The 23,863-nt window shown below is 38.8% G+C and overlaps 1 protein-coding gene across 4 annotated transcripts in view; it reads right to left on the bottom strand.

Moving 5' to 3' along the window:
* The window catches only part of LOC121281843 (copper-transporting ATPase 1-like), a 75,026-nt gene extending 51,470 nt beyond the window's left edge, over positions 1 to 23,556 (bottom strand). For 2 of the 4 annotated variants that reach the window (XM_041194892.1, XM_041194895.1), the window contains exons 1-5: positions 23,478 to 23,550; positions 20,195 to 20,266; positions 19,327 to 19,432; positions 18,906 to 19,046; positions 1,065 to 1,545 (exon numbers count right to left, since the gene is read on the bottom strand). In XM_041194892.1, coding sequence (XP_041050826.1) covers positions 1,065 to 1,545; positions 18,906 to 19,025 — 601 coding nt within the window. In that variant the 5' untranslated portion in view covers positions 19,026 to 19,046; positions 19,327 to 19,432; positions 20,195 to 20,266; positions 23,478 to 23,550. Of the gene's footprint in view, positions 1 to 1,064; positions 1,546 to 18,905; positions 19,047 to 19,326; positions 19,433 to 20,194; positions 20,267 to 23,477 lie in introns of all 4 variants that reach the window. The other 2 variants (XM_041194893.1, XM_041194894.1) reach the window with 2 other exon arrangements.
* Positions 23,557 to 23,863: the final 307 nt, after the last annotated feature.

The raw sequence follows: 23,863 nt of genomic DNA, 5'->3' as shown, positions 1-23,863 counted from the left end.
TATGTATTTATAATCACTTTACATTTTTTTCTAATACTTTTGCAATACATTACTTTGTTTCAGAGAAAATACATACTTTCAAACCATGACTAAGCAGTATAATCTTGTAATCCTCCCCCACCCAGTTATGTGATGCAAAGCCATGCAGCAAACCTTGACAGTCAGACAAAACTAAAATGGTAAAGCTCATAAATTACAGAATAAATAGAAAACTTGAGAAAATACATAATAAAACATTTTTGTCAGAACTGAGGAGGAGACACATTGCAAATAAGCCCTGAGGTCAATCACAGACCTATTATTCTACTGTTGTTGGATGTTCACCTAGATCAGCAATTGTTTGACTTTTTTTTCTCCCAATATTAGGAAATAACTGGACCAGTTTCTGTGGACTCTCAGTTGTGATGGATATTCAAACATTTTTACAGATCAATATAACGGTACATGCTTTAATTTTTATGAATTGTAGATATGCTTTTCTGTCACCATTTGTATACGGCTAGATAACATTTCCAAACATGTAAATTGGGAAGAAAAAAAGGTTTCCAATCATGTTCATGAGGAATCATCATTCTAGAAAGCATCCTGTGCTCGAGTACAAGCACAGCAATGATCCTTTCTTCTTGCACGGAGCAGGTTTCACTATTATATAAGTAGTAAAATTAGGCAATTCACACATGTAGGCAAACCAACCTGAAGATACATATTTAACAGTTTAAAAATATAAATAAAGTGCTTGCCTGAGACAACTGATTGAATTTAGCACTGTTACTAGGAATAAAGACACAGAATACCCAGCCTTTGACTATGTTTACTTATAACCCAGTAAAACTTTACAAAGCCCATTTTAGTTCATATGTTTGAATAAGCTCTGTTCCCCTGTTGTAGGCAGAATAAATCCATTATGTTTTAATGGATTTTCCTGTTCTGTTAATCTCTTTTTCTCACGCACATAAAAAGAACAATATTGGTAAAGCCATGGGATCAGAGCAAATGTCTGCCTGTCACTTCCAGAAAAGGTACACGGTGCAAAGAAAACAAAGAATATTTTTTCAAAAATGCACCTTTAATGCGCTGGACACCTTGCAGCTTCCCAATCTTGCCTTCAATCGTGCTGCTACAGGAGTGACAAGTCATTCCTTCGACCCTCATCTTCACCACCATTTCACTGCCTTGGTGTGACCGAGTTTCTTCAGGCATCGACAGCTTCTTGTCCACTGGAGGACTGTCCACAGCCAAGTTACTGATTTCCTTGTTGAGACTTCTTGTGGTGGGGACAAAGGCCAAGGTTGCATCATTTTCATCAAGTAACCTTTTTCCCTCACTGTCCTTTATGCTGGGCACTTGGCTTACAGTCTGCTGGCTAGGCTCAGGAGCAAGCCCCCTTTCATTATTGAGAAGGGCTGACTCTGGTGTGACAGACATTGGACTTGCATCCGTCAATGTAGCTTCAAATCCCATGTCATCGATTGCTTCCTGGATTGACTCTGGGGTCTGAAACTCTGGATTGTACACAATAGCAACATTATGATTTTCAAGGGATACCTGGGCAGAAAATAAAATAAAATTACAAATCAAAATGTTTCATAAAGGAAATGCTAAAACCAGAAGGAAAAGAAGTAAAATAATCCCTTACAACCACCAAATATAGTTAGAACAATAAAGATAAAAAATATTTTCTATCCTTCAAGGAAAATAAAACATTGAGCATTCCCAGCTGTGTTCCAGTGGTCAAGCAAAAATAGCTGCTCATCTGACACAATGGCTATTAACTAAGTAAACAAATGTGTGGAAGCATCTGAAACACAGAAAAATACAATGTAAATCAGGTTAGTTTCAATTAGGCCTCACTTCTGCAGGTTTCACTTTTCAAATTTGCACACAGCCAAGTGATTTCTAATATCTTGCATAAAACAGTAAAGGCCAGATTGCTGCGCTTGTACTTAGCAACATTCAGCACAACAAAGCTGTTCTACTGTAGTTTTTATGTACGATCAGCTCCCTTTCAATTGGTAAACATGCTATCTGATGGGATACTGAGCTAAATATCCCAGAAAGTCCTTGATCTCAATTCCTTGCTCGGACTTCCGGATTTTGTCAGGGGCACAACTGATCTCTATGCATGTCAGGGGGTATTAAAAATCAGCTGGAACTTAAACCTGCAACAGGAGTGAAAAACTACTCCCTAATTTACTGCATCGCCTTGTCCACTGTTTAACTCTTTTTAAATGAATCTTTTTTTCCCTCCCATATCACTATCATATCATTTCTCCTACAGAAACCACTTGTGCGCTACTGAAATCATGAGGGAAAGCACTGCAAGTGCATTTGTAAAAGAATAAATACATAAAGTACTTTTTATATAAACAAAATCAACAGAGGCTTGAAGATACACATGGGCTAGTTTGAAAAGAATCTGAAGCAAGCAGTCTTAAGACGATTCCTCCCAATTTGGGAAATTTATCAATCACTGCTTTCGAGCTAAAAAACAAACCACTGTAAACCAAAAATCCAAAATATAAACAGGAAATGCTGGCCATATGCTACAAGTTAGTCAGCATTCCAGGTTTGGCGAGATCTGAAAAGCAAGATATCCAATTCTGATGAAGAGTTTGTGAAACATTAACACATTTTTTCTTCCCAAATGTTGAAGGACATGCCACACATTTTTAGCATTTTCTGGATCTCTGGATTTTGACTTGATATGGAGTAATTTCTCACATACTGAAGAGAATATGTACATTGTTACAGTCAATACTACCACGCCTCCTGTTAAATACAACATTGATCTTTTAAAAATGAAACTAGTGATTTCCTGTTTCTCATACCTAAAATACTGCAATACTTTTTAGACCTCAGGTCAGATAATCTTATGCAACATTACAAACTTGCAATTGCTTGCATAATGTCACAGTTCTTTTTTCTGGAGGAAATTTCAACATGTTAAACTGTTCTGTAGTTTATTTATTTAAATATTACTTTATCTGAAATAATAACCTCAGGGATAGGAATTTCCTCCTTCTGCACTAACATCCGTAATTTATCTAACAACTTGTACGATACAATAAAATCCTTGCCAGTAAGTTGCTTTTCAACATCACCTCTGACCTAATGAGTGCCAGTGAAATTTAAGTGAAAAGTACTGTCCTGATACTTAATGGGTAAAAGCATTGCATGTTGTATAAACCAGAGAGGCAAACAAGTCTCCTGTATGATTCCAGTTCTTTGTCAAATCACTAAATCTCAGTGGGGCACTAAAATTTACCTCAGTAGTTCTGGGGTGAGATGGCTCATATTCCTTACTTCTGATAATCAAGCAATAACCTAATGACAAGTCCATGTGCTTGAAGGACATCAAGGACAGGGTCAGGTTAGATTCCAAAGGCTTCAAGGGGTAGGGGAAGAGAGTAGGAGTATGGCGTTGAGATAGAGGGTCAACCATGATCATACTGAATGGTGGAGCAGGCTCAAAGAGCCAGATTACCTATGCCTGTTTCTATTTTCTACATTTCTAGGTTCTATATCAACACCCCTCAGGTCATGAAGTGCGCCAATGCACTCATACTATTTAGCGGGGCAGTATCAAGTTTGTGTGTTGGGGAGTGAGGTGACATGTAATCAACATGTAACAGCTTGCCTTATATATCAAGTACTTGGGCAAAACACCTGGAATACTGTGCCCAGTTTTTGTCTCCTTACCTAAGGAGGGATAAACTTGCCTTGAGAGATGGTACAGCAACTGTCCACTGGATTTGATTCCTAGAATGAGAGAGTTGCTATATGAGAGGTTCAGCAAAATGAGCCCATACCTTCTGGGTTTTAGAAGTATGAAAGGTGATCTCATTGAGACATACAAGATTCTGAGAGGACCTGACAGGGTAGATGCTGAGAGATTGAGCTCCCCTAGTTGAAGAATCTAGAACTAGGGCACACAGTTTTAAATGATTGATCCCTTAGCCCGAGACTGAGAGAAGGAGAAATTTCTTCACTCTAAAGGTTGTGAATCTTTGGAATTCTCTACCCGAAGCCTGTGAATGCTCGGTTGTCAAGTGTATATGAGGCCACAGCAGATTTTTGGAGTCTAGAGGAATCAGGGGTTATGGAAAACAGACAGGAAACTGGAGTTAAGGCCAAGTTCAGATCAGCCATGATCTTACTGAATGATGGTGCAGCCTACTCCTGCTCTTATTTCCTGTGAAATTGTACTCCAGCATGAAGAAGTTATTTCAGAGGAGGCGGGCAGAAAGTTAGAGGGAAAGGAAAAAAGTTTGAGGGAAACAAAAAATCAGAAATATTTGTTTACATCACAAGTAATACCCCCACCACAAGTGAATTTCAAGGCAATTATGTGATAGTGTGAATACACTTCAACCTTCACTCTTAGTTTATCTCAGTCATTAATACATTGAAAAGTTTAAAGTCAAGTGCTACCCTCAGGTCAACATTAAATAATGCAGTTCCATTGCTTTATTTAAGATCCATTTAGAAAATAACCTAGCTCCCCAATACGAAAAGGGATAAGCATTGCAGAGTTCTGGCTGAACTTGATAACCATATTGTAAGGAACATATCTTTTTATTTCTGTTGGACTGTGGGTTAAAATTACAATGGCTGCAGGTTGAAAAACATGTCCACTGGAACAGGATGAGATATATATACAATGTTGCAGTCCTGGAACAGAGTGTGCCATGAAAGACAGGATGGTGCTGGAAAGGAGTCCTGGACCAAGGGAGCTGCCTGGCAACAACATTTTAATTGGCTCCTGACCAGGTTTTGTGTGAGAAACAGTGCAGCAGATTAGCTCCTAGCTTGAAAGAAAAAATACCTAAAACTCTCTCTCCAGTGTGCAGAATATGCCAGTACTTCCACAATAATAGCTAGCTGGTCTTTTCTTCTCATATCTCTATAACCTGCTCTCTCTCGGAAAACCCCTGTCAAGAGGCAAAAGGGGAAAATCACTGTTACAGACATTGAAAGGCAAGTGCTCAACCAGTGAACTAAATACTGAAAGTGCTAGAAGACCACCTCATGTCATCAACAAGAACCGAAAGAAATTTGGAAGACATCAATCAAAATCAACCCATCGAATCTTGTACTCCAGAACTGATGCTATTGAACTGTTTTATCCCACCCTTATAATCCATGTTTTTGTGTCTTCTATGTGTGTGTGTGTATAGGGATTTAAAAAGGTGTAGAGTTTAAGTTATAGAGTTAGAAATTAGCAGTTCATATTTCTTTCTTTTGCCACTGGTTAACGACAGTTGGTTCAATAAACAGTTATTTACTTATTAAATTTACAAACCTGGTGCTCGTATTTGGTTAACATAAATTAAACAGTTAGGTAGGCTTGGGGCAATCTGGTGGTTTGATCAAACTTTTTCACATTTTGTTGCGGCTCGGGGAACAGTGGGGCTTGATATTATAGTACACTATCCCCACTGGGTCATAACAGTCTGGACAATACAAATTCCTTCTAGTCAATCACTGCTACTGCTAAATGTAAAAATAAATACATCAAAAATAAATATACTTCAAATTTGTATGTTAACTAGTTACTTTATAAAATTAGCAGGTTATCACATTCTCATTAAAACTGATGGTGTAAAAACATTTATTTATCTTACATACCACAAATTCTAACTTGAGAACAGGGAAGGAGGGATAAAAGCAACAAAAAAAAAAATCAGTATGGTTTTCATATCTGATTGTTAACAAGCAGAGCTAACTGGAAGTCCTTGCACTAGTACTCGGGAAGAACAGGGCTGAAACTGGTTTTAATGCTCATTACAGTGCAAAAGTCAATTTTAAGCATATGTCTCCCCTGTTAGTCCTCAACATATACAGACAGAAAAATCCATAGATTTGTAAAGAGAACCTAACATCATTACTGGAGATCTGTTGAACAGACATATTGGATTTCCTTTACGGTCCCTTCTCTGAAGCAGATATCAAACAAATGAGCAAGAGTCAGGCAATGTTATCTCAGCCATAATTTCTCTTTTGAATAATGTATAGGTCAAGAGGTACATAAAATTCAACAAGGTCTAGGATATCAGTTCTTTCATCTTGTTAGAGAGGTTTGCAATGTTGTTCCAATATTTCTTGCTGCTAATTACCACCAAAAATTGGCTGCTGGACTATGGTTCTCCACATAAAGCAGCATATACTTCAATCATCCAACTAATAGTCTAACTTCCAAGATAATTTCAGTCACCCCACTTACCACCAGCTATGCAAGAGATTTAAAAGCAAACAGACTTCAACTGCATGGCAAATGTTGAACTGCTGCTTGTCGATCTGGAAGAAAGTACCGTACCCTCAAGGTCAAACCAGGAAATAGACCTAACCTTTTCATTACATCACCAATGAAAATGCTCCTTGCTATCATCACACAAATTCTCCAATACTGATTACTCTACATGCCTGGCAATGAAAGATGAGACCGCCCTTCAAAGAACAACAAAACACTTTCAGAACAGCCCCCATCGATTCTCAGATTCTACTGCATGATTGAGAATATGCACTGTGCTTTTTTTGCAAGCAATTTAAGCACAGCAGCACACAAGATATTTTTAAAACAAGATTTCAACTTGAATTAACAAATAATTTGAATTAACAAGAATATGCTGTATGCTTGCAAGCAGGTAAGTCATATCAATTGCACTAAGGGAATAGACAGCCTTCGAGTTGTATCACCCAAACATAACTGCCTGTCAAAACAGGCTGGAGGGCTCCATGGAATGCAAAACTCCATAAAAAGCATGAACAGTTTATCTTTTCCTCCTTAATTCACTGGCTAGGAGGCTGCTGTCTCGTAACTAGGTCAGGCAGCTATTCCACTTTGACAGAGATGGCTAGTGAGCCATTTGACTAGGGACAGCATCACAGCTAAGCCTTGCCCTGCCCTCACCATACACCCAAACCATATTTTCCAGCAGAAGTCATTGAATAACAAATGGAAGCAGATTTTTTTCCTCCTTCATTCAAGTGTGCAAAGGTCAATTTCTAGCATCTGTAATGCTACCAAGATATCAGCTATTAAGCAAAACTTTCATTTAAATAGCATCTTTCATTCATATAGCATTTTTCACAACCTTGAGACATCGTAAAGTACTTTAGAGCCAATGAAGTATTTTTGAAGTGTAGTCACAGTTGTAATGTAGGAAACACAGCAGCCAACTTACGCACAGCAAGCTCCCAATAACAGTAATGTGATAATGACTAAACAATCTGTTTTTGTGATGTTAATCAAGGGATAAATATTGGCCTGAATACCAGAGATACAGCTCTTCATCGAAATAGTACCATGGGATCCTTTTTACGCCCACCTGAAGGGCAGATGGTGCCTCGGTTTTACATCTCATCTGAAAATGGAAGGAATTAAGGAATTATATCTGAAATCCCTGGACTTGTATGGATCAGTTCCACACTGAGGTCCCTCACTGCCTCAGAACGCACAAAACGTATTCCAAATTGAGATCTACTGAAAGATACTTGCAAAACCAAACCCCAATTCTCTCACTGGAGAACAACTACATTAATCCCTCTGTGAAACATCCTCATACAGCTGACAAATATATTTACAGTACACAAAAAGCATCCTAATGTAACATTGAGGAGACTTGATACAATTGGGATTTTTGGAAATTCATAATGTTAGAGTAAGAATTGTAAAACAGGAACTCCGAACTCTAAAATGAGTTTGTTTGAAAAATGCAATAGGGTAACCTTGTACCATAACAAAACAAAGATAATTGGTGGTAACAAGTGCAACAACAATTCTAATAAACAATGCCTGTGGATCAAAATTTCTGTGAATTGCAGGTTTAAAAACCAACCAATTTGCAAACTTTTCAGCCACAGCCATATTAAATTATTGCACATGTTGCATTATGCCACCCTTGTACAATTTGGCCTTGAGATAGTATTGGTCTTTTAACCACATGCTGATCAATCTTAAATCATTACTAAATTTAATTTTTAATTAAATAACTATTAAATTACTACTAAAAACTGGGAAATCAACTTTATCCATTGCTATCCCAAATATTCTCACTCAATGGTGTTGTCAGCAGATGTCCATACTAATATGCACTTTCTGGCAGAAACATTTATTTAACATCGTTCACATTACAAACATCCCAAAGTGCAATTTAGGAGCACTGCAGGACACCAAATTGGGGACAAGTTATGAGAGGTAAAAAAATGTAAAGCTAAAGGAGTAAACTTTGAGGAGATTTTTGAACAGAGGAAAACAAGTTGAATTACAGTTCCTAAACACGAGGATGTGATTGCTGAAGGCTCTGCAACAGATGAGTGCAATTATTGCAATTCACTTAGTTACTGGTAAGATTAAGTCCGAATTCTGGACAATTTGGAGTTGTTGGAGAATAGAGCTAAGGCCAGCAGGAACAGTATTTTGAGAAAATTAGCCTCAAGATGGATGCAGCTTTTGGTGCAGCTGGGATGTAATTGGCAATGTTCCAAAAGGGCTAGATATGGGATTTCAAAGTCAGTTCAGGATTCAGCAGGACACCAAGGAGAAAGTTGTTAGGTTCAATCGGAACAAAGCTGGGAAAAAGATGGAATCAGTGCTCGAGATACAAAGTTTCAGACTGGAGTCGAATAGGTTTGCTTCAGTCTTGGTGTTCAGCTGTAAAATGAAAAACAGGGCAAATCACTGTCAATGATCAAAAATGGGAACTAAGATTTTACCACTTTATACCACATGCAAGTCTGATGTAATTCATCAGGAAACGATCCAAACCCAAGGATTTCAAAATAAAATGCAAACCTTCAATTAAAAAAAATGAAAACATAAGCAGTTAGGCAACAAAATGGAAGAATGCAACTGAATGCATTTTTTTTTAATTTAGGCACAAAAATCTGAGTTGGTACTTTTTATGTTGGTGCCTTTAACTACTTGTGGCCATAAGGTGGACCGATCATAAAATCCACACACTCTAATCTGGCACACCACTACAAATGAAGTACTCAAAACTCAAAGTAAAAATTATATTTAAAAAATCAGGTAAATGCACAGATAAGTGTGATAGTGCCATACAGGCCAAGAAGGAAGTTCAATTCTTGTTTTTTCCTGAGTTCGCTGTCCTCAGTCAGGGAACATTTAGACGCTGGGCTGAGGTAAAAATGAAAGGCAAAGGCAAAAAACGAACCCTGATCACCAACCAGCAATATAGGATGGAAGCGCATACATGAGCATGGGACAAAGGCATGACTGAACTCAGTTATGATGCCCCCTGTGGTCAAATAGTTTGATTAAAGTTCTCACATGGAGAGTATCCACTTGGGTGAGGTAGTGAAGGGGTGACTGTGCCTGGGGAAATGCACACCAGCATAAGCCATTATCTTCGGAAGTGTAGGGGTAGGGGAAAAGAAAGAGGATCCACCAAAAGAGGAAAAAGCATCCTGCAAGCTCCATGAAATTTCATGTAGCATAGAAGAGTTTTTTTTATTATTCATTCATGGAATATGAACATCTCTAGCTAGGCCAGCATTTATTGCCCATCCCTATTTGCCCTTAAGATGGTGGTGAAAAGCTGCCTTCTTGAACCGCTGCAGTCCATTTACAAACTCATATTTGGCATGGAGCACCAGAACTGGCTTGAAAAATATCAGAACCGGCTTGAAAAATATCAGAACCATTAGGAAATGCTAATAATGAAAACATAGTTTCACACATTTCAAATTTCAGCCTAACAAGAAAACATTATTCAGAGGGTTTTTACTTTAGAGTCAGTATTCACAAACTGCAATAGAGGAACGACACCATCCCTTCTCATGCCTATTTTGTGCTGTACAGCCCTAATTTACAAAGTAGTAATTCTAAATAGATATTACCAGGTAATACAGCTCTGGCTTCAACATCTCCATGGTAATAACTACGGATAATCGAATCACAATTGATTACAAGCCATACTTTAATTATAATTTATGGGAATAAAATAATTAACCAGGTCAGAATAGTCACAACATTATCTCCTAGCTTTTCCTCAAGCTTAACAAGGCAGGCCTTTATTTGATTTGTCTAGTTATAGAGACTACAAATCTAATTAGCGGACCCAAAGCTAAATGCTACATTTGGTGCTCTCAATATAAATCACTGACTCATGGGGAAAAAAATTAAATTTAGTAATGATTTAAGATTGATCAGCATGTGGTTAAAAGACCAATACTATCCCAAGGCCAAATTGTACAAGGGTAGCATAATGCAACATGTGCAAGATTTGAAATACTAATTTAATACCAGCACCATTCAGAGAGCTCAATATAAAGATACAATCATTGCCGAGAGAAAGTTATTGCAGTGCTCCAGAAACATCCTTCTGAATACAGATCCACAACAAACTCAAATGGACTTTTGAGTAATTGAGATGAGGATACAAATTTATGGAGGGTAAAAGAGGTATAGTTTTGCTGTTGGGGTGCTCGTCAATGGCAGAATTGAAATTTTTGAATAAAATCTAGCTCACATCATACTGAATCTGAGCTGGGAATATCTGATGGAGATAGACAGTGAAGGAAAAGGAATAAAGAAAAGTGATTATTATATGAGCAGCTAATTTGGAAAGGTGGAGGAGGAGTTGTTGGGGGGAGGCATTTCTGAAGTGGTGGGGGAGGCAAGGAGAATTGTACCTGTAACTGCCACGCTGAATCTTTCCCTCACCTAGCATTCACATGGACATTTATAGCAGAGGTATTTGGAGGACAATTAGAAGTTATTTTTCTTCCTCTCCCTAGTCTGAAGATACTGGAGACAGTTATAGTACTTCCACACCAACTTAGCTGAAGTCAGCTAATAGAACAGCCCAGTAACTTGGGGCCTTTTCTGAATTGTAAGCCTCAGTGCCACATCACAAATGCACATAAATATTGAATAAAGCATGGAAGTCAGGATAACCTTTATATAAATGAACTGATCCTTAATACATGAACTCTGGCTAAGATAATTAATGATGTTTCAATCAGGGAATGCTGCAAATAAAGATGTAGCATTTGATTTCTGGTGTTCCTTGGATAAAATGAATCAAAATAATTTGGAGTTATCTCTATTTTAAATGAAACAGCAACCTTTTCGGGTTATAGGTATAAAGTGGAATGTTTATATATTGGAAAGGTACAAAGAAAGTTCTTCTGATTCTTGAGGGAACACTTCAAAAGATGATCTAGATTCAGCTGTATCTCAGATGGCAAACTTGCACAATCACAAACTGGATCACAAAGTCAGGCACAATGCTTGTCAGAGCTAAGGAAAATAATTGAGAGGAAAAAAAGCAAAGATAAACTAAGATAGGAGGAGGGAAATAGGTTCCTTCACCCATACAGTCATAAAACCTGCTGTACTAGCAGCCACAAGCTGCAGAGTCAACCTCTCTTGGGTCAAGCCGAGAGAGAATCAAAATCAGTTTCTCAGCAGTCAGAGATCACGCAAGTGCAAGGTGCATGGCATAGACAGTGGAGAGGGAAGTAAACCTTATTTTACTTTTCATGGAAAATAAATCTTAATAGTCAGAAAAGTGATCAGCTTTAAGTTAAAGCATTTGCAATAGAACCTAAATGTGGAGATTAAAAAGCTTGGATAAGGCAAAACCTTATTTCATTTCCTTTTCTCCCACCCATTTCTTTCATGGGATACAGTTCAACAAGTAGCAGGTTATTCTTCCACCTCATTATTCAGCAGAGAAGGACATTTTTGCAATGAAAAAAATTCTCCTGTACTGTAATCACGTGGCCATTCTTCACATGCAAACCTAACCAGTGACAACTCATTTATTCAGAAAGTGTATCAAGCAAGCCCAATCCTATTCTCAACTAACATCTACAAAATCATTTTCCAGCAGGGAGCACAAAGTTGTCAAAAGCACAAATTCTACCCGAATTTCCCACTCACAAAACCAAGTGCACTAAAGCTGGAGAATAAACCAGGAATTCTCTTGGTTTATAGAAACAGCAGAACACAGGAACAGGTGTAGGCCAGTTAGCCCCTCAAGCTTGCTCTGCCATTCAATGAGATCATGGCTGATCTGCAACCTAACTCCATACACCCAAATTTTTCCATATTCCTTTATGCTTCTGGCTCACAAAAGTCCATCAATCTCAGTTTTAAAGTTAACAATTCTTTTAAGTATTAATTATTATTTACAGAAGAAAGTTCCAAACTTCTACCCATCCTTTGCATGTAGAAGTGTTTCCTAAATTAACTACTGAAAGGTCTGGCTCTTATTTTTTGACTATGCCCCCTAGTCCTCAACTCCAACAACAGAAATAGCTTATCTCGATCTAGTCTGTCTATTTTCATGACTGTGTTACCTCATCCAGGTGGTTAAAGTCACTAAACTTTCAGTGGATGCACAGCTAAGCTAGAGATATACCAATAGGGTAAACAAGAGGAAGCAGCACAAAAATGAACAGGATTTCTAAATAAACAATGCAGGACTTAGCCAAGAATTTATGCTTTCAGGATCTTGAATGCTATTTTGTGTCATTGGTGAAATATGCACCCATATATTGTAAAAAGAACAGGTGAGACATGGGCACTGTCCTGCAACCAGCATGTTGCCAATCTCAGGAAGGTTATTGAGTAAGTGGACAAAGGGGGAACAAAAAATGCCACATGATGGAACTTCTCTGGAGAAGGTGGAGAAAAAAGGCCATCAAGAAACTTACACACCTCTAACTTTTTACTACACAGCACCCTTGGCAGAGACTGGAATCTGGGCCTACAGCAATTCAGTCTAGATAATGATTTGAAAAACACCATCTTTATGCTATATCAATATAAGTAAACCATTGCAACATTAGGAAATGCAATTATAAGAGACATGCCTCTGCTTTTTGAATAGGAAACAGACTTCTGTTACTCTATACCATTAATAATCCACTTAAGTTGGTTATCCACCTCTTACAGTGTTTATTTACTAAACCAGCAGCTACATGTACTGTTTACATATTTATGGAATGACCACCACTTGAACTAATGACTACATTCTTAAAGTATGGCAAGATATACAGAACTTCAAAAAGAAGTTCCATCAACACTGATCTATCAGAGGGATCGGATCTATTGTTAAACATCTCAACATCTGCGACTGATCAGTGTGTCCTATGTTCCCTGTCAAAAATAAGATTCTGCATTAATATTAAATCTCCCCACAGAACTGAAAGGTGTTATGTGATTGTTGAAGTCGGCCTGCAAGCAAAATGTAAAAATGCAACATCTTGGCTATCTCTCAAAAGATCCAGTACATTGACCTATCGCAAATGAACAACCAGATTTTTCTTTTCAAAACTATAGAAGGACATTTTATCTCCACTTCCATTATGGGGGTTATACAAATATATTAAGATAAAGGTAATAAAGCATACATTTGCTTCAGAGAAAAATTCTCCCGCTGGGAATGAGTAGGCACTCTACAGCTAATTTCACCACCTTCCCTTCCCAGCCATTTGCCTGTAGCCAGGTCTGCCATAGATTCGAAAGTACCAAACTCAACTTAAATAACGGCAACTACAGAGGTACGAAGAAAGAGTTGCTTAAAGCGAGCTGGGATAATAACTAAGGGGAAGGTCAGTGGATGAGCAGCGGCAGACATTTAAGCAGATATTTCATAACATTCAGCAAAAGTTTATCCCAGTCAAAAAGAAGGACTCGATGAGAAGGACGAGCCACCCACGGTTTACAAAGGTGGTCAAGGAGAGTATCCAATCAAAAACTAAGGCATACAAAGTGGCAAAAACTAGAGGTAGGCCAGAGGATTGGGATTTTTTTAGGAACCAGCAGCAGATGACTAAAAAGCTAATACAGGGAGAAAATTGATTATGAAAGTAAATTTGGCAAGAAATATAAAAACAAACAGCAAGAGCTTCTACAGGTATATAAAAAGAAAGTAACTAAAGTGAGCGTGGGACCTTTGCAGAATGCGACTGCAGAATTGATAATGGAGAGCAGGGAAATGGCAGATACTTTAAACCAATATTTTTGCATCAGTTTTCACGGTGGAAGGCACTATAAACATCCCAAAGATATCAGATAAGCAAGGGCCTAATGGGAGGAAAGATCTTGTGACAATCTCTATCACAAGGGACAAAGTATTTGACAAACTGATGGGATTAAAGGCAGACAAGTCGCCAGGGCCTAATGGCCTGCAACCAAGGGTTTTAAAGGAAGTGGCTGCAGAGATAGTGGAGGCATTGGTCGAAATATTCCAGAACTCACTGGATTCCGGGAGGGTCCCAGCAGATTGGAAAAGTGCTAATGTGACACCCCTGTTCAAGAAGGGAGGGAGACAATAAGCAGGGAACTATCGGCTAGTCAGCCTAACATCTGTCATCGGGAAAACGCTAGAGTCCATTATTAAGGAAGAAATAGCAGGACATTTATAAGACCTTCACGCAATCAAACAGAGTCAATGTGGTTTTGTGAAAGGGATATCATGTTTGACAAATTTGCTAGAGTTCTTTGAGGATATTACAAGCAAAATTGATAAAGGGGAACCAGTAAATGTATTTGGATTTCCAGAAGGCATTCAACACAGTGCCACACGAAAGGTAATTGCACAAGATAGGAACTCACAATATTGGGGGTAATGTATTAGCATGGATTGAGGATTGGTTAACACACAGAAGACGGAGAGCTGGGGTTAATAGGTCTTTTTCAGGTTGGAAAGATGTAACTAGTGGAGTGCCACAAGGATCAGTCCCAGGGCCTCAATTATTTAGTGTCTATATTAATAACTTGTAGGAGGGGGCAGAGCGTAATGTATCCAAATTTGCTGACGATACAAAAATAGGTGGGAGGGTATGTTGTGATGAGGGCATAAGGAATCTGCAAGGGGATGTAGATAGGTTGAGTGAGTGGGCAAAAAGTGGCAGATGGAGTTTAATGTAAGAAGGTGCGAGGTCATGCACTCTGGTAGGAAGGATCAAAAGGCAAACTATTATTTAAATGGAGAGAGACTCCAAAAAAGTGCAGCACAGAGGGTGTTCTTGTGCATGAAACACAAAAAGTTAGCATGCAGGTGCAGCAAGTAATTAAGAAGGTAAGTGGAATTTTGGCCTGTATTGCTAGGGGGCTGCAGTTTAAAAATGGGGAAGCCTTGTTGCAACTGTACAGAGTGTTGGTGAAACCGCACCTGGAGTACTGTGTACAGTTTTGGTCCCCGTATTTAAGAGAGGATATACTCACATTGGAGACAGTTCAATAAAAATTCACTAGACTGATTCCTGGGGTGAAGGGGTTGACATATCAAGAACAGCTAAACAGGTTAGGCCTTTGTTCATTACAGTTTAGAAGAATGAGGGATGATCTTATTGAAACTTACAAGATTCTGAGGGAGCTTGACAGGGTAGATGTTGTGAAGATGTTTCCACTAGTGGGAGAACCTCAAACTAGGGGACATAGTTACAGAATAAGGGGACACACATTTAAAACTGAGATGCAAAGGAATTTCTTCTCTCAGAAGTTAGTAAATGTCTGGAATTCTCTACCCTAGAGAGTTGTGGAGGCTAGATCACTGAAAGTATTTAAAGAGGAGGTAGATAGATTTTTGAAATATCTTGGACTTGAGGGCTATGAGGAGCTGGCACAAAAGAAGAGTTGAGACTGGGGCAGATCAGCCATGATCTTATTGAATGGCGCGGCAGGATTGAGGGACAGAATGGTCTACTCCTGCACCGATTTCTTATGTTCTTATGATAACAACTATGTCCATCTACCCACCCAGTTAGAGAACTGAGTGCTAGATTAGGGATTCACTCATTACCATTAATCCTGCTGCAGCTTCATCAGCACTTAGCTCTTTGAAGCTGCCAATCTTAATATCAGTACAGAGCTTGCCGGTTTAAAGTACATTATAATGGTTTCTTGTGAATTTTTTAACCAAAGACCACTGAACAACTTTTTTTTTGGCTAGTCCTGATGAAGGGTTATACCTGGAATATTAATATATTTTCTCTTAGATACAGATGAGAGCATTTCAAGGCTTGTGTTTATAATTTTAGATTTCCAGCATATACAGATTCCTCTGTCAGTGACTTAAATAAGTAGTTCAAATGACATGAGAAAGCACAAAAGTGAAACCTGAATTACCTTCTTTGAACCACTATGTTCACAATTCAACTGGCTTCACTGGGTTTTTGGTTAATTTTTAATGCAATAAGTACCAATCAGTGCAGGCTCTTAAGCACAATGATGGGATTGTTGAAGAGGTAATTTGCAGTTGATTACTTAAGAACTTTATTGCCAAAATACAAGTCAAATCAAATTTTCAAATGTCAAGTGTTAAGATCTTATAAGCAATCTTTTAGATTCAGTATTTAAAGAAAACTTGCCATTAATTCTAATGTCACACAGCCCTCAGTTTTAATTCCTCAGGCCTTTGACATAGCTGTCTATGACATTGTTTGAATGCCTAATGCTTCCAATTTCTCCTGTACTGACCTGCCTGATCACAACAGCCTGGACACAAAGCCACTCCAACTAAAAACAACAGATTTCTTTTAAACCGTAACCTTTTGCACTTAGTACACAAGTCAGCAAGGATATTTCCTTTGTTCTCAGAAATCTGAGGGGACTTTGGAATGCCTTTCCTAATAGTGCCCAATTAAAGATAAATACATATGGTGACTTATTACTGTAACAACTGCTCTAAATCACAAGGCTCAAACATCATACAAATTGAAACACTGAGCTGCATGGTTTTCAAAGAAGAGAAAGAAAGGCATAAAATAAATCTCAGCTCATGCATTAACACCAAGGTCACTGTACTCTTCTATAGAATGGTGGTACAACTGAAATCACCTCATCCATCATAGGCACAGAAAGGCAAACAAACATTTAAAATGAACTTCAAAAAAAATCCTAGAAGCATACAAGTTTATAGCATAGACTGCAGTCATTCAGCCCTTCCTAGCTGTACTAGCTCAATGTGGGAGCAATCAAATTGAATCCAAAACTTATCCCATTGCCTCTCCCCGTAGCTCTGTACCTTCCTCTATTTCAAATATTTATCTAATTTTGCTTTGATAGATAGAATGATCTCTGCGACAAAACATTCCATGCTCCTCCATGTGAAGAATTTTTTCCAATCTCTCCTCACTCTCTAATAATGATAAATTGATGATTTTCCCATGACTGATTACCCAGGATAGACTTTCCATATTCTATTAAGCAAAACTTAAACACCTTTAATACGTCTTCTGTGGATCTTCTCTACACCAGTATAAATAATCCTAGTATTTCAAGAATCTCCTCATAATTATAGTTTCTCAAACAAGGTATCATCTTGGTGAATGTACACTGCAGACTCTTCAAGACCCCTTCAAGAAAGTACCCAAAAATCACACACCATATATGTATATTAACCAAGAAACTTATCCTGTCCTTCTTAGTTGTCTGCCCCCATTTTTGCCGTCAGCCTTGTCTCTGTACTAGCAATCTTGCCTTCAGAAAATCATGGGTTCAAGGCTCGTTTCAAAAGATTTGAGCACGTAATTAAAGTTAACGCTGCAATACTGAGGGAGTACTACATTCTCAGAGGTCTTCTAGATAAAATAGTAAACAGATCTAAGTAGGAAACTTAGATGATCATTCTTATAAAATCCAACGTATTGCTCATACTTTCAGGGAATTATGTATGTGAACTCCAAGATGGCTCTGCTCAGCTCCATGATCCTGTAACTTTCCATTGTATGCTACTTTGTGAAAAAGTATTGGCTGTGTTTGCTGAGGCAGTGAGGGTTCAGGAGAGGGGTGGTGAGTGGCGAGGATTTGGGAGAGGAGTGGCAAGCAAGTGGCAACAAGTAGGCAGAGGCAGACAACAGGCACACAACAATGACATCAGTGGTGTGAGAAACCACATATGTGCCGGTCAATGGACTGGGTACTGAGTGAGCATGCGTAACTGTTCCCATGCGACAGCTGGGCTTACACTGAAATATGTATTACCTAACATTTATCCACAGTAAAGTACATTGCCAACCTTTCTGTTCATTCTGCAAACCTGCATATACCATTATAATGGCCTTTTAGCCCTCAAGCTGCGTGCCAAATTTGCTACCCAGTCATCAACAAATTCTAATACCGTGTTCCTGATGCTCAAGATCTTATTGCCTAAAAATACAAAGTGAACAAAAGTGGACCCAATACTGACTCTGTAATGCACCACTTCCAACTCTTCCCCACGTTTCCCAATTGTTAGCCAGCCTTCCATCCATGCGACTACATTTTCACTTACATCAGATGCCGGAATTTTACTACAAGCATTTTGTGAGATAAAATATTCAATTATTTCTGAAAACTCATACAAAGACAGCATTCCCTCCAGTTACATGATCATTCCTTCTAATACAAATTCTTAATTTGTCAAACACAATTGCTTTTAACAAAACCATGCTAGTCGTTCTTGATTGCCCACTGATTTTATTTCAAATACAGATTCCTGAGCAACATCATGTGCTGAATCACTGATTCCAAGAGCATATGGAATTGTAAAAAAAAATTTGTTCAGTCCATTTGCTATATTACAAAGCCATCTCAACAGCTTAAGTCCAAGCCAGCCACTGCTTCTTGTCAATACAGCTTACCCAACACTTCCCAGTAACTTGCAGTGAATGTTGACTCCTCTGAATGTTTTCCAACAAATGAAATCATACAAAAATGGATGTTTCTGTGCACTATGCATTGTATTAAATTAATAAGTGTAACTCAGGTCGTGAGCTGAGAGAATCTCTGTGGCAGACCTGGTTTATTGATGTACCCTATAATGCTCAAGCCCTGGTGCAATTTATTCAGCTACATGTTATGCTACAGCATGAATTCTTCCATCATCCTCCAAAATACTGGGGGAAGAAAATAGTTTGCCCTCAACAAACTGTACAATGGCCACCTTTATTTTGCAGACTCCATGTAATTTTCCAATCTGTTGTTCAATGGTCTGCACACAGGAGTTACAGGTCATTCCCTCCACAGATATGGTGATGGAATTCATTTCGCCTTTCCCGCCCATTCTTCTTTGGTCTTCACATCACTGGAAATGTAAATAGCAAGGTTAAACGGGCAGTCAGACAAGAGAACCACAATTAAAGCTTCTAAATAGCTCCAGGGAAGGCAAGATCTGGAAAATAATGTTTTCTTCCACACTTCATGTCCTCCCAAAAAAATTGAACAAATATCCTAATGATAGCTTTGGTGATAGGTATGGACAAGCAAGCCCACTTAGAACACATATCCAACAACAAGGTTTACTAGACTGGTCCCTGGGATGAGATGGTCATTCTATGATGAGAGGTTGAGTAAATTGGGCCTACCTTCTCTGGAGTTTAGAAGAATGAGGGTTGATCGCATTGAAACATACAATATTCTGAAGGCGCTTAACAAGGTGCACAGAGATGCTGCTTCCCCTGGCTGAGGAATCTAGAACACAGGGGCACAGTGCCAGGATAAGGGTTGATCATTTAGGACTGAGATGAGGAAGCATTTCTTCACATACAATTGTAGCACTCCATTGTTAATTATATTTAAGTCTGGAATAGGCAGTTTGATTTCTCAGGAAATCAAGGGGAGTGGGCAGGAAAAGGGGAGTTGAAACTTAAGATTGGTCATAATTGTATGGAATGACGGAGCAGGCTTGACGGGCTGTATGGTCTACTCCGGCTTCTATCTCTTATGTCATGTGCATAATACTTTTAACGCAGTAAAATGTTCTAAGATACTTCACAGGAGCATTAACAGACAAAATGTGACACTGAGCCACATGGAGAGATATTAAGGCAGGTGGCCAAAAGCTTGATTCAAGAGGTTTGTTTTGCATATCTTCACACTCTTTTCTCTCCTTGGAGAATGGTTTAGAGCGTTGCAAGGATTTTGGAGGCTGATTAACATTTTGCTTTGAGCTGTATGAATGATCAACCTGCAACCAACAAGTCTTGTAGTGGGACTTGAAACCAGGGTCTTCCGGCTCAGAAGTAGGAGTGCTACCAACTAAGTCACTCAAGCTCCTGCTCAAAGAGATAGGTCATAAGGAGAATCTTAAAGAATTACAATTCCGTGATCTATCAGATTGTTATTTGAATGAAAATTAACAATATAATTACTACAATAATATGCCCCTTTATTATAAGTCAGCGACCATAATTATTTCAGTCTCGCTAAAGCAATCTTTTAGTTTTTGTCTACCTTTGAATTTTCTTCCTTCCTGTCTTTCTCACTCTTCCCCCCTTGCCCTCTCCCGAAAGGTGCACAAGCCATCTGAAGAGAAGGTTGGGAAACTTAAGGTCATGGATTAATGATTACCACGAAAATATGGCATAATCAAATAATTCGATCACAAAAATATCACTAACATTCTGATAATGCTTTGTAATAACAGTATTTCACTTATTCAATCAGTATAAAAAAATTGATTATCTACATGCCACAGAGCATGAATCAGCAAAACACCATGAGCAAGAATAAGGAATTATACTAGTATACATATTTTTTAAACTCCTCAATTATACATCAAGCTGCAATTCATTCCTGGGTATATATCATCAGATGTAAATCATCTAAGCCTTACAATTAAATTCTACCCTGATGTAATTCAAGGTAGTTACTTCTCGCCACAACAAGCTGTTATATGCTGCAATTCCTCTATACATAAGTGCTCACTGTAATAAAGTTCTACAAAAATATATTTTCACCACAAAGCCACCTGTGCGGTTTCTTTGCACACAGCAACTATATTATTAAAAACTCACTAAAGCAAAATTCTATAAAATGTCTCACAAAGCCATGTATCCAGTGCTCTGACAAAATGCAAAGACATTATGTCAGCTCAATGCACTTAATTGTCCTATGTCCTTTTGCCTCTGGGTCACTAAGGTGTAGATTCAAGTCCAAGTCCAAAGCTTGAGCATGTAATCTAGGCTGACACTGGAGTGCAGTGCTGAGAGGCTGCACTGTCAGAGGTGTTGCCATTTAGAGGCCTACTGTGGATAGGATCAGTCTCGACAGTGCATTCTTTAATTAGGGAGGGCAGCAAGGATCATCATATCAAGATTCATGAGCAATGGCCAGTAGGAGCAGAAGCATACATGTGAATCTTCAGGAGGGAGAAAAAATAGATTTAAAAATATAAAAGCAGAAAATCATAGGCTTCCCTCTGCTGGACAATGTAGAGAAAATAAAACGAGGTTGTGCTGTAATTGTTATATAATTGTTTGTTTTTGTTTCTCAGTTAGAACCACCCTGTGAAAATAACACCATGCTTCATTTTTTCATTACCAACCATCTTCTTAAAACCCTTTCCCCTGATTGTCCACCCTCACCTTCAACAAGTCATGAAGATTGCCAACTGTCTTTGCATGGTTATCTATCCAGTCATTGTCAAAGAATTTCCTACAATGGCTTTTCTTCACATCATTACATCCAGGGTGTAACAGGGATATATTCCTCAAACAACTGTGGAGAGAAAGGCAGAGTTAATGTTTCAAGTCCATATGACTCTTCTTCAGAATCTGAAGTGTCATATGGACGTGAATCATTAACTCTGTCTTCCTCTACACAGATGCTGTCAGGCCTGCTGACTTTTTCGAGCACATTTTGTTTTTGTTTCAGGTTTCCAGCATCCACTGTATTTTGCATTTATCTTAGGATATATTCCTTATTCTCTCTCCCCTGGAGGAACAGCACCTCATCTTCCCACTAGGCGCTCCACAGCCTTCCGGACTGAATATTGAATTCAACAACTTTAGGTCTTGACCTCCCTCCTCCATCTCCACCCCCTTTCTGTTCCTTCCCCCTTCCTTTTGTTTTTTCCAATAATTTATATAGATTTTTCTTTTCCCACTTATTTCCATTATTTTTAAATCTTTTATGCCCTGCTAGTCTTTCCACCCCACTAGAGCTGTACCTTGAGTGCCCTTACCATCCATTCTTAATTAGCACATTCGTTTAGATAATATCACCAACTTCAACACCTGTGTTCTTTTGTCTGTGACATCTTTTGATTATCTGCTCCTATCATTGCTTGCTTGTCCCTACAACACCCCCCCCCCAACCTTAAACCAGCTTATATTTCACCCCTCTCCTTATACTCACTCAGTTCTGTTGAAGGGTCATGAGGACTCGAAACGTCAACTCTTTTCTTCTCCGCCGACCTGCTGAGTTTTTCCAGCTAATTCTGTTTTTGTACTCTTTAACATTGTCTATTTAAAGCAACTTGGAATGTTGTACTATGTTAAAGGTGCTATATAAATGCAAGTTGTTATTTCCACCTCAAATATCACAATCTCCATCCCTTTTGGTGCCTATTTGCTTCAGAAACCACCATCTATGCTACTATTTCAATCCTCCACCTTTCATAAACTTAAGCTCATCCAAAACTCGGCCTGCACCAAGTCTCATTCATTTATCAGTCCTATGCTCCCAACTTGCATTTGCCCTTTATCCACCACCATTTCAAATTTAAACTTCTGATCCTTGTGTTCAAATCGCTCCATTGTTTACTGCTGCTTGTCTTTGTAATCTCATCCAGTTTTACACCCCTTTAAGAATCCTGTATTCCTTGAACAATGGCCTGTTGGCACTCTACAGCTCCCTCCCCCAAAATCTCATGGCCTCACATTTAGCCAAAAACAGAAATGGCAGCATTGGCGGAAAAGAGCACAATTGACGTTTTGAGTCCTCGTGACCCTTCAACAGAACGTTCTGTTGAAGGGAAGGGTTACGAGGACTCGAAACGTCAACTGTGCTCTTCTCCACCGATGCTGCCAGACCTGCTGAGTTTTTCCAGGTATTTCCATTTCTGTTTTTGTTTTGGATTTCCAGCATCCGCAGTTCTTTGCTTTTATCTCACATTTAGCCATCTGGGCTGTAAGCTTTGAAATTCCCTCCATTATGCACTCCAGTTATTTCCCTCCCTTCTTTTAAGGCCTTTAAAGCCCACCCCTTCCAGCAAGCTTCTAGTCACCCCTCCAATGCCCCTTCTTTACCTCGTATTATTTTTTTGTTAGATTATATTCCTGTGGAGACTTGGGATGTTCTCCTACATTATAACGTCGTTCTTTCAATGTCACTATTAATTAAATAATCCAATTTGCACATAAGCTCTTAAAATACTGGTATTCCCTTAACAATTAATTTAAAAATACGTCATCTGTTTCATTTTTCACTATATATTTATTTCTTACATAAGAATCCTTATTCTATTTAACAGCGTTATTTTTATTTTATTGCCTGTAAATTAATTTCTCTGATGTACTTTTGAATACAATATTTTGGGTTATAACATCCATCCTGATTAACTCCTCTGCTATACGGAGTTTATTTTCATCCTACTCCGTTTAAACCTCCTGTTTATTCCCAGGAATTGGAGCCTACACCCCGCTTCTCCCTCATTCTTACACAAAAAAGCATGTTTTTTTTTAAAAAAGCAAAGCTTTATATTTGCGCGACAGCATCACCAGCTGCTCCTTACCTTAGGCCTCAACCGAGAAGCAGCAGCTCACCTCCTCCTGTCCGCGACACAACGCCTGTGATGACTGTGTTACAGCCGGAACTGATCGACGCGACCAGAGCTCCCCGGGGGGATGAGATTTCGAAGTGGAATTCACTCCGCGCATGCGCATCGATGCCGATCGGTCAGTTGGGGGGGTGAGCAAAGTTATATTGACGTCACTGGACAGGACCTGTCAATCAGAGAATGGGGGCGGGGAGAGGTAGAGCAGTCTATGTTGGGACGCTCTGTTCAGATCGCTGGCCCTCTATACAAAACAAAAACAGAATTACCTGGAAAAACTCAGCAGGTCTGGCAGCATCGGCGGAGAAGAAAAGAGTTGACGTTTCGAGTCCTCATGACCCTTC

This window comes from Carcharodon carcharias, chromosome 9 (assembly GCF_017639515.1).
Source record: "Carcharodon carcharias isolate sCarCar2 chromosome 9, sCarCar2.pri, whole genome shotgun sequence".
Lineage (NCBI taxonomy): Eukaryota > Metazoa > Chordata > Chondrichthyes > Lamniformes > Lamnidae > Carcharodon > Carcharodon carcharias.
Note: the sequence above shows the minus strand (reverse complement) of the source record. Positions and strands in the feature narration are given on the sequence as shown.